This window comes from Phalaenopsis equestris, unplaced genomic scaffold, assembly GCF_001263595.1.
Source record: "Phalaenopsis equestris unplaced genomic scaffold, ASM126359v1 Scaffold000203, whole genome shotgun sequence".
In the NCBI taxonomy this organism is placed as follows: domain Eukaryota; kingdom Viridiplantae; phylum Streptophyta; class Magnoliopsida; order Asparagales; family Orchidaceae; genus Phalaenopsis; species Phalaenopsis equestris.
This window is the reverse complement of record NW_018164645.1, coordinates 2582467-2594833: the sequence shown is the minus strand read 5'-3', so window position 1 is coordinate 2594833 and position 12367 is coordinate 2582467. Positions and strand designations below refer to the sequence as shown.

Here is a 12367-nt window from a genome sequence, read left to right as displayed (position 1 = left end):
TCTCTCGGTCGGTGGATCATTGATATATATATATAAAGCAGATGTGATCCCTTATGGGGCGTTTGAGATCACTTTTGTTTTTCATCTGTATTTTGTTTTTATTTTATTTCAAGCTGTTTGGCACAGATCAAATACCAAGGCTCCCTTACAACCGCATTAGATTCTTAACTGTCTTTGAATAGATCAAATGTGGTGGCTCCCGGCTTCTTCACAGACCGTTGATCAGAATCATTGGTTACAAATGGATGGCAAAGTAATGTTGAGATGTGCCATGATGCTATTTCCAACTACACAAAATAGATGCTACATGCGGGCGAATTCACATGTAACCTTCTGGCTTATAGCTTTATAGAAACTGCAGTTTCTTTAGGTGATCTGGGAGCTTGAATGCTGGAAGAAGAGATAATTTTATTTTCTTTTGCCCGACCTGCAAGAAAGGCTGTGCGTTTAAACAACAAATGGAGGTGGCAGTTGGGCCAACTTCTTTTCACCAATCATAAAGTTCGTTGCTGGAAATCTGGCCAAGAAATCAACAAGATGAATCTCGTAACATTCAACAGAACATCTGCTGTGGTACGGTTTGTTTCATGGTTTACCCTTTTTTTTTTTCTCCCAAAATTTCTGTTGCTGTATATGGTACTAATTTTGTATGGGAGCATGGACATAGTTTCATTATGGGGCTGTTTGATTGCTTGTAATGGAAATGCACAGTAAATGGAATACTTTCTATTCTAATTGTTGTATATTCTGAATATTTAGGAGCTGTTTCATTGAGTGTAAAATGCAAATGAATTCTTTTTTCTGTTTGTTCCTGTACATGTATCAGTTAGGATTGCTTTGTGTTTGTAAAGTAAATACGAAGGTACTGTTTTTCCTATTTTTAAGTTACATATTATAATTTTTTTTATAAATTTATAAATTTAATATTTAAATATTCATATTTTTTTATATAATAATTTATGATAAATTTCATTAAAATGTATACATGATAAAATATATTTCATAGCATACAAAGTAATATCAGTGTTTCTTTTATTTTATAATTAAAATGTTATTTAAATAAAAATGAAAATTTGACTCAAAATATATGTGAATTCATAATTCGTATAATAAAGTAATATTAGTGATATGTTTGATGTAGTTTTAAAATTAGAATGTGTTGAAATATCTCAAAAATACTAATTATTATATTTCATATTGGTTATAATTCTATATTTAGAATATTTAGAGGGTTATAAATTATATTTAGAGTGTTATAAATTATATGAGGGATCTTTGGAATCTCTATTTATTTCTCTCCTTAAATTGGAGAGATTAGCTGTCTCTTATATTTTGTTATTGTTCCTTTCTTTTTCCACGGTATTTTGTTTTTATTGTTTTCCTTATCAGTAAGATTTGTAATGGGTATTTATACCCCTCTATTCATCAATAAAATTAAGTCTTCTCATATCTTTTCATGGTATTAGAGTCATAACAATCTTCATCGGTATGACGGCATCATCTTCATCCTCCCAAGATATATCATCTGTCTTATCTGCCCCTTTTCCAACCGGAATCGATGACACTTCCTCCCTCATCACTGGCCACAAACTCAACGGCCAGAACTACTTCCAGTTGTCATAACCCATTATGATGTTTATCTGCGGCAGATGCAAGGACGACGGCAGATGCAAGGACGCCCATATCACCGGTGATGTCGTCGCTCCGACTAAGGATGACCCAAAATTCCGGACATTGAATGCAAAAAATCATATGGTCATGTCGTGGTTAATAAATTTTATGACCAACGACATCGGCAAAAATTTTCTTCTCTACGACACGGCCAAGAGTATTTGGGATGCTGCTCGAGAGACATACTATCACTCATATTACACATCCAAGTTCTTCGAGATCGAGTCAATCATACACGATCTTCTTCAAGGTGATCAATCTTTGACTCAGTATTTTAATGCCCTCTCATGTTACTAGCAACAGGTTGACATTGACATGTATGAAGTCCATGTCATGAAGTCCATGTCAGGTCATGCACTCCGGACTCCAACTTATACCGTCAGATCATCGAGCAAAAAATGATATTCAAATTTCTTCTCGGTCTCAACAACTCTCCCGATCATGTCTGCTCTCGTGTATTAAGCATCAAACCACTACCGAGCATTCGTGAGGCCTTCTCCGAGGTTCGCCGCGAAGAAAGCCGCCAGAAAGTCATGCTTGGGCCTATCTCCACCTCGCACAATCTCTCTGTTGACGCCTCTGCCCTTGTAGCTCGAGTTCCTCCACCTCGACACAGCGACAACCCATCACGCAAAGGTCATCCCATGGTGAGACCATTGCCGCTAGCGAGACCATAATAAAGACACGTATTGGGTGCTTCATGGAAAGCCAGCCGATTGGAAGCCTCGGTCTGATCGCACTCCCCGTGCCAATAGCGTCGTTGCTGCCGATGACCTTCTCGCACTAGCGCCCAGTCCATTCAGTAAGAAACAACTAGATTTGTTGCACAAACTGATCGGCAAACCACCTGATCTGGCTGTTCCCAACCCCATCATCGGCATGCTCGCACATCAAGGTATGTTTTATCATGCCTTCACAGTCAATTAAGGATCTCTCGGTCGGTGGATCATTGATTTCGGCGCTTCTCATCACATGATTGGCGATGCTTCTATTCTCCATGACTATATGTCGTGCAGAGACTACTCCACCATCCGCTTTGCCGATGGCTCTGTCTCTAAATTCACCGGCTTTGGCTCCACTTTGGCTCCGTGCAACCGGCTTTGGCTCCGTGCACATCACCCAAAACATTCTACTCTGATCTGTGCTTCATGTTCCTACTTTAAATTGCAATTTAATATCAATCGGCAAATTAACTAGTGATCGGAGGTGTATTGCTAAATTTTTCCCTACCATATGTGAATTTTAGGATGTAGTCTCAGGGACGACGATTGACAATGCTGAATGTGCTTAGGTCTTTACGTCATCGACAGACTTCACCGCCACGATCTCGTTGCGGACATTTGTCTACCCATCACTCTGTCTTCAATTCTATTATCAATAAACATTCCGAGATCATGTTATGATATTTTCGTCTCAGCGGCCATCCAAATTTTATGTATCTTGCAAAATTATTTCCAAATTTATTTATCAATAAAAATGTTCGTTCTTTTCAGTGAATTTTGTCAACTTGCCAAACACACTCGCACGTCATTTCCACGTGTTGGTTACACCTCTTCCTGGCCCTTTGCACTCATTCACAACGATATCTGGGGCCCATCCCGTGTTACAACCCTTACCGGGACTCGTTGGTTTGTCTCCTTTATTGATGATCACAATAGACTAACGCGGCTATTTCTTATGAAAGAAAAATCTGCAGTCGGTCATATTTGAACAATGTCACTCAATGATCCAAACACAATTACAAACCTCCATCCAGGCACTCAAGACTGATAATGCAAAGGAGTACTTCGCTTCCATCCTCGGCTCTTATCTATTCTCTAAAAGCATCATTCATCTCAGTTCTTGCGTCGACACTCCTCAACAAAATGGGATCGCCGAACGCAAGAACCACCACCTTCTCGAGGTGGCCCGCTGCCTCATGTTTTCCTCTAACGTGCCTAAGGTTTTTTGGGGTGACGTTGTATCCACTGCAGCCTACCTCATCAACAGGATGCCTTCTCGGGTCCTCAAATTTCAAAGTTCAGTCCAACTCCTTCTCAAATCATTTTCCCACACCAAGGCAAACCCAAAATCTATCTACCAAAGTATTTGGTTGCTCCTCCTTTGTTCACATTCATTCACACAATCCCAACAAACTTGACCTCAAATCTACTAAATGTATTTTCCTTGGCTACTCGCCTCTTCAAAAAGGTATAAGTGCTACTCTCCTCTCATAAGAAAAACCTATAACACTATGGATGTCACCTTCTTTGAAAATTAACCTTACTACCCAAATTCTAATATTCAGTGGGGAGACTTTAAGGGAATATCAGTCTTGGGGGGACAACGAGTTCATACCACAACACATCAAATCCTTATCCTTTGAACCAAACTCATTATCTCCCGACTCTGATTCAGTAAGTTCATCCAACTCATGTGAAAATATACTTAACAACCAGTCTACGTCAAGTCCTCAAGTGTCCAACTCGCACATAGATCACCCAACACATCCAACACCAATCCAAGAGTCATAATTGAATCCAACTCCTACAGAAATCCACACACTTGAGCATGAATCTACTATACCTATGATTCATGACTCTAACATTCCAATTGCTTTAAGGAAAGGTGTTAGGTCCATCCGTCCTCCACTCAGGGACGAACACACGATGCATCTGGTCTCCAACTTTGTGTCCTGTGAAAGACTATCTTCAGCTTATCGAGCCTATGCCACTGTATTTGACAATACACAAGCCCCAAACACGATTGATGAAGCTCTCAAACACCCGGGGTGGAAAGCAACCATCAATGAGGAGGTAAGAGCCCTATAAAAGAATGGTACATGGACTGTTTCAGACCTGCCAAAGGGAAAGAAAGCAATCAGCTGCAAATGGATCTTCAAATTCAAATACAAGGCAGATGGTACAATTGAGAGATTAAAAGTACGTCTCGTAGCAAAAGGTTTTTCACAGTCCTACGGTATTAATTACCAAGAAACCTTTGCCCCCGTAGCCAAACATAACACCATCAGAATCCTTATCTCACTTGGGGAAAATGAAGACTGGTACTACCACAACTCAACGTGAAAAATGCTTTCCTAAATAGTGATTTGGAAGAAGAAGTTTACATGGAAGCACCTCCCGAACTAGAAGCATTATTTCCAAACAACAAAGTCTGCAAACTCCAAAAATCATTGTACGGCCTCAAACAATCTCCCCGAGCATGGTTCGATAGATTTGCAAAATCAGTGACAAAACACGGGTGTACTCAGTGTCAGGCAGATCACACTCTCTTCGTAAAAACCTCTCCCGAAAAGAAGATTGCAATTCTAATCGTATACGTCGACGATATCATCCTCACCGGAAATCACGAAGAAAAACTCACAAATCTGACAAAGCTTCTCACTCGGGAATTCGAAATCAAAGACCTTGGAAACCCAAAGTTCTTTCTCGACATGGAACTAGCTCGATCAAATATACATTGGACCTGTTGAAGGAAACAGGTATGCTCGGTTGCAAACCCGTCAATACTCCAATGGATCCCTACAAGAAGATCGACACTAAGAAAAATAACGCACCTATGGATAGGGGGAGATATCAGCGACTCGTGGGGCGACTCATCTATCTCTCACACACACAACCCGACATTGGTTTTTCTGTTAGTGTTGTTAGCCAATTCATGAACAGCCCTACGGAAGAACACATGAATACAGTCTACAGAATTTTGAGATACCTCAAGATGACTCCAGGCAAAGGGCTATTGTTTCAAAGGAATAAGGATCAAAGTGTAGAAGTGTATTGAGTCGTAGACTGGGCAGGGGATGTCTCAGACCAACGATCGACTTCCGGTTATTGCACTTATGTTTGGGGAAACCTAGTCACTTGGAGAAGCAAAAAACAATTTGTGGTATCAAGAAGCAACGCTGAAGCTGAATTTAGAGCTCTTGCACTTAGGATCTGCGAAGGAAAATGGATTTGAATAATACTCAGTGAACTCGGAATGCTAACTGAAAAAACTTTCAAACTACAATGTGATAACCAGGCAACCATCAGCATTGCAAAGAATCCAGTACACCATGACAGAACGAAACACATCGAGATCGATCGACACTTCATCTCAGAAAACATTGAGAGAGGAGTCATCGAACTTGCATACATTCTTTTCCGACATCAAACAACAGATATCCTCACTAAGCCTCTCCTAAGAATCAACTTTGAAGATTTATGTAACAAGTTAGATATGTACAATATGTACAACCCAACTTGAGGGGGAGTGTTGAAATATCTCAAAAATAATAATTATTATATTTCATATTGGTAATAACTCTATATTTAGAGGGTTATAAATTATATGAGGGATCTTGAGAATCTCTATTTATTTCTCTCCTTAAATTAGAGAGATTAGTTGTTTCTTATATTTTTTTATTATTTCTTTCTTTTTTTACTGTATTCTGTTTTTATTATTTTCCTTACCAGTAAGACTTGTAATGGGTATTTATACCTCTCTTTTCATTTATACCTTATACCTCTCTTTTCATCAATAAAATTAAGTCTTCTCATATATTTCAAAATGTTATATAAATAAATATAAAAATTAAACTCAAAATATATTTGATTAATAATTCATATATTACACTCGTATAAAATAAATTCAAAATTGTATTGTGACTTGATATTGTTGTGCGGCTACTGTCATTCAAGACTATAACATGGTTTCATAAATTCTCAACAACTGAACTTAGGAAGAAAATTGCAAACAAATTATCTTCTCTGATGAGTTAAAATTTGTGGCCAAATGATGGTGTTGGCATCTATGAAGCATTTCAGGCCATTAAATTCTAAATAATTTCTTCTACAAGTTATATAAGTACTTTTGTTGAGTAGAGATGTAAAAAGAAACATCAAAATAACATCAAAGTTTTCCCACAGAGCATGTAAATAACATCAAAATATTGTTTTCAGATTCGCATAGGTTTTTATCTGTTGGAAAGTTAATAAAGTTTTCTATAGTTTCATGTTTATCTTTTCTACTAATCTGTTGTTGATAAGCTACAATTTTTAGAAATTAACATGAAGCTATGAAATAAAAACTGGACAAATCCAACCAAATGTTTTTATTCTTGACATATCATTTTGAATAATTATTCATATTATTTTGCATTGTGCCCTTTTAAATATTAAGTTCTCTGAACTATATAACCTGCTTGATAAAGCATCCACAAAATAAAGCTTTTTACATAAATAAATAAATTAACCTTTTTTGAAGAATGCTTATGTTTGAATTTGAATTAAGAATAACTTCAATTCCAACATTCTCTTTGTAATCATATTTCTATACAGAAGGATTGTTATCATGCTTCTTTCTTAATTTTATGAACTTTTCATCAAATGAGTATTTCAACATATAAACTCCACATTTCACAAAGAAAAATATATATATTTAGCACACAATTTTATCTTAATGTTTTACATATCGCACACATAAACTTTGATATTTGCACATAATTTGATGTGATATTAGAAATTTGAGTTTTGTGTGTGTAAATAGGAAAGTTTAGGTGTGAGATATGTCAATACATAAGATATTTGTAATTATGTATGTCGACATCCTTATCATAAAATAAAGCAATAGACATCAAAGTTATTATTATTATTATTATTTGGCACAGATACATTCAATGTAAAAGCAACACCAATGATTACAATCAATGTACACATCAAAATGTGACAGGATCATCACCTTAGACAACTTGTGGCACACAAATGATTACAAACACTCAACATATAGAAACAATGCATCCATTTCATTTATCAATTTAAAATACCCACAAACATCTTGTGAATGATTTCTTGGACATGTGTATTTTTTCTTCCACAATTATCGCCTTTGTTGTCGGTGAACACCACACATCCTAAATTACATTTGCAATAAATTTTACGCAAGCTTGAACCCTGACTCGAATTCATTTTATATGATAAAATGGCAACAAAAGAAATTGGAAATAAAACAAAACAACTATAATTTAATTTTGTATCTTCAAGAGAAAAGAAAAATTATTGGTGTGCAACTATTAATGCCTAAATAAATTTAAAAGATCTCTGAAAATCAACATATATGCATTATTCATTTATGTTGAACAGTTTCAATACAACAAGGCAACAAACTCTCCTTACAAAAATAACTAATTCACTCTCATGCAATTAGTTAACCTTGAAAAGTGAAGGCCACTTAATTGATGTGCTACATTTAATATAGGCTCTTTGCTGACACGTTCAAAAACTATTTGAGAGCATAATTTTTGGAAATTGTAAAATATTTGTGAGTAGAATTCAAGTTAACATGAATGAGAACTTAAAATTTTAAAAAAAAAGTGTTTACAACAAAATCAAGCTCTTGGTTAACCAAAAAATTATAGATCAATGAAAACTTATTTAAATTATGGCAACAACAAATATATGATTTTCCATCTATCCTTTTACAAACTACCCCATGCATGAATTCTTGAGTTGACAACCTCAATAAATTTAGAAAAAAACTTCATAAATTGATTGTACCTTCCTAAATGGGATAAGCAATTAAAACCCAGAGTTTATTTGGGGCAGTTGCAGCTTATCAATAAGTTGTTGCGCAACAGTTGCCCCAGGAGGCTGTTGCACAACTGCTGCGCATAAGCTTGGTGGTTTTTTTTTGTTTGCAGTTTGAAAATAGTTGTGTGACGGCTGTTTCTGAACAAATGATCATTCTACCCCTGTGTAGTAATGTTGTTTGTAACATAACTATCATAGTCATATATTTGATATTTCAAAAGCAAAAAACCACTTCAGAGCAGTACAAAATCAAGATAAACATCCCACTTACAGTGAGTACCAATATTGCTAAAAAAATATAAAAAATACATTTAATAATATGGTAATATTAATTTTAAAATGTCGACTGCATACATCACGAGTTACCTCTTCATCCAGAGTTGTTATCCATTCCCGGTCACTATCGACATTCGAATCTGCCATATCGTCTGCTTATCGAAAGAAGCCAAACTTTTCTGTCAATTTCTGCAGGCACCTCTAGAACTGTCTCCCATACTAATGTCCTGACGTGACTAAAATAGGGAAGTTTGAAGTCCTTAGTGGCAAAGAAAACCTTGGAAGGTCTCTTAAATCTTGGAGCTCATCTTTTCTGCATGCTACAAAAGACAATACATTCTTCATAACAGAAGTTGAAATTGCTAGAGAAGTAATTAATTACAATTTTTTTCAAGCATGAGGTCTCAGAGAACTTAGCATACCAACAATGAATCTATTACCACAAAAAGACAACAGACCTTGTAAAAATTATGGTTCTTAGTTGCCTTCAGACCACTTAAAACCAAGCTCGCATGTGTCACGTCACATATGTATATCACCGAAAAAGGTCATCCGGGAGATCCTCAAAAAACCATATCGCCGAAAAGAATAGACGAATTTGGTTACCTGCATTATGATTTCAGATGTGACACCAACCAACAACGACTAACAGACAATTCAAAAGAACTCATAAGGTCAAACGTCTCATCATGGACCTCTCAAACCGACAAAAAAAAAACAAATTAAATGTAAATAAAAAAAAAACACATTTGAATAGTGTAAAAAACTCAAACAATGAATATTAAATATACAAGAAACGAAAATAAGCATGAACTTTACAAAATAAACAAGTACAAATTGATAAAAGAAGTAAATAATTACTTTTTTGTGCAAACGTGAGGTCTCAAAGAACTCAGTACACAAACTAACCATAGTGTCATTGCGAATCTGTCTCAACAAGAAGACAGTAGACCTTGTCAAAACAAGGTTCTTGGTTCTCTTTAATCCACTTAATACGAAGCTCGCGTCAACCACATATGCATATCACCAAAAAAATCTTCCAGAACAACATTGGAAAACGCTACACCAAAAAGAAAAGAGAACTTGGTTGCCTTCATTAGAATTTCAAATGTGACACAAACCAACGATGACAAACAATCCATCCAGAAGAACCCATAAGGTCAAACGTTTAATCACGACCCCTCAAATCAGCCAAAACAAAAACAAATGAAATACAAAAGAAAAAAAAACACTTACAAATACCATAAGAAACCCACACAATCAATATCAAGTGTAGAAGAAAATAAAAATAAACAAAAACTGAATAAAATACAAATAGTACTTAATAAAGTACAAATAATAAAATAATAAATATTTCAATCATCCTCCTATTACCGTATCAATAATTTGTTCCATCAATTTTGTCATCTCGCTTACACTTTCCCCGTTCGCAATATAGGTGGTGGAAGCATCAATCTCATGCTGTGACAAATAATGCTCAAGATAGTACTCAAATGCTTCGACAAGTACATGCTCGTAATTCTCGTCCACCCAGCGGAAGTCGATGTTATTGCGGGAAAGACGTAGCCAAATGCAATTGTGAAGCATCTTCGTGACAATCACAATCTGCATCTTTTTAGGAAATGAGTAAAATGATATATCACACAGTATAACTCATTTCTTCTTTCAAACGTCGAATGACCTCTCAATGACACAACATAAAGGGAAATGTCTTTTATTGAACATTTCTTTTGTCTCGTGTTGCATTGCTTGCTCGCTCAAACTCAAGTATATGGTAACTCGTATCAAGCTAGGGCTTGAGATACCATCATTGTAATGGATATTCAGCATCAACCGAGTAGTCTTTACCTTATATGCAATGCATAATTAATTATAAGGTAATGTTTAATTATGAGAGTAGCTAAGTCTCAAGCGTAACGATTGGAGTGAGAAGTTGTACTTATTACTTTGTGTTGCAGTTTTGAAAATTATAGTCATGCGCAGTGCCCTCACAACCGACCATGACAAAAGTGAAGCACACGTTGAATTCACACATAAGTATGATATTTTGTATTGGGGACCCACAATGGTCGATGAATGTGATCTTTTCACACGTGCATCAACATGCATTCCATCAATTGCTCTGGTACAATCATGAAAAGATAATGATGGGTTACCTTATAACGTTGTTTTTATGTAAATTGAATGTAGTAAATTTAGGAAATTGCCTTAAAGAAAGCTATGTACTGTGCATCATGTGATATCTCTGTGGGGTCTGTTTGAATGTTGAATCTGTTGGCTTTGTGAATTGTGCAAAAAAAAAAAAAAAAAAAAAAGACTCACAAGTGCTTTCAACCCCACTTAAGCCATTCTGGGATAATATATAGAGGGTTATCACCAACACCTCTCGCGAAGTAGTTCTCAAAGAGCCATGAAGTCTATCATTCATGTGCAGTACCTCTAACATATTGTTGAATACCGCTTGTGTCATGCAGAACATATTGTTGAATCGTGTTGGGTAGCACGCACCTATATGTCTCCAACATATGAGAATGTCATGCATGGGGAGCGATTTATGTAGAAATTGTAATACCAATAAATCATGCATATGAGAGCTGCAACTCTCTTTCTACATCTTTCTCTAGTTGCACCCATGTATATCAATATCATGTTGACTGACATAGAAATATCAATAAATTAGCTACAATTGCATTGGGTATAAATAACACAATAAACATATAAGCATAATCATATAAACATCGTTGAATAAGACAAGCATGAAGCGGTTTAAATTTCCATAGCAAAATAAAAAATAAAGATACATAAATATCACAAGTGAATGTAAATAAAAAAAAAATTGCTTAAATGTTCTTACGATCATAAAAAAGTTGTACGTACGACACCTTACGGTCTTTGGGAATCTTGACAAAAAAATCTCTGTGGGTTGGATCTTCAAGCAACTCTACTGTAAACAAGTACAACGACAGATCCTTAGAAAATTTCTTAGTTGCATTCATAATTTACAAGACTTGGTTGATAGAATTTGCTTGAAATGTTTAGGGTCCAGTGATGCAAGCGGCCACAAACTGTGATATTTGGCTTCTTAGGAAATCATTACAAATTTCTTTTTATTCTCAACCTACGGACGCTTGTAACGGTAAGTGAAATTACGTTCATGGAGGTTCAGGCTGGGGACTTCGATTGAATCACCTGATTTGTCGACTCCCAAGTTCTCAAAGGTACAATTAAACCTTCTCTCATTGGCGGTACATGCATAGTTGCTCGTAATAATGACACCCTCTAACATTCTATCCAACTTCTCCTCCAACTCAGGATGTAGTCCACAGATTTTTAATTTTCTTATGGCGACACTGTCAACAAATTCATAACATCTAGTTCAATTTTAAAAAAAAAATCAAATTGGTCAAATTAGATGAAATGTTAAAAATACTTACCGCAAGTCTTTCTGCCCACCACTCATTGGAGTTATTAATAATTCACTTCACCGGATCCCACCCCATACCCGTTGATCCTTGTTTTAATTCATTCTAAATTTTACAATCCTTCTTGAGTTGATCCCCTAATTTGCATCCTATTATATTCTCTGTCTGCACTTTCATGATAATATTTTGCCACCATTCCTTGTTGAAATAGGTAATAAACTTAATTCCTACAATCAATCTCCTTGAGGCAAATGCCACAAAATATTATTTTAGTTTCTTTGTCCCACAATGCAGGTGCACCATCCTCTTTGGTCTTATCCATTGTATTACTATGATAAAAAAAACAAAAGCTACATAAATAAAAATGCAACAATTTATACACATGCCAACAAACAATTGCCCAACCACAACCCACAACGGAGCACATCGCCA

At 35.9% G+C, this 12367-nt stretch overlaps 2 protein-coding genes across 7 annotated transcripts in view; both read left to right on the top strand.

The window, feature by feature from the left end:
* Window positions 1–769, top strand: part of LOC110022993 (phytochrome B) — a 34293-nt gene extending 33524 nt beyond the window's left edge. For 3 of the 6 annotated variants that reach the window (XM_020722182.1, XM_020722177.1, XM_020722180.1), the window contains one exon: window positions 127–769. The gene's annotated coding sequence lies outside the window, so the exon portion shown is untranslated. Of the gene's footprint in view, window positions 1–113 lie in introns of all 6 variants that reach the window. The other 3 variants (XM_020722179.1, XM_020722178.1, XM_020722181.1) reach the window with 2 other exon arrangements.
* On the top strand, window positions 658–2809 carry LOC110022973. Its single transcript, XM_020722150.1, has 5 exons — window positions 658–710; window positions 1650–1940; window positions 2021–2318; window positions 2380–2566; window positions 2688–2809. Exons 1-5 carry the CDS (start codon window positions 658–660, stop codon window positions 2807–2809), a joined length of 951 nt encoding a protein of 316 aa, XP_020577809.1.
* The last annotated feature ends 9558 nt before the right edge of the window (window positions 2810–12367 follow it).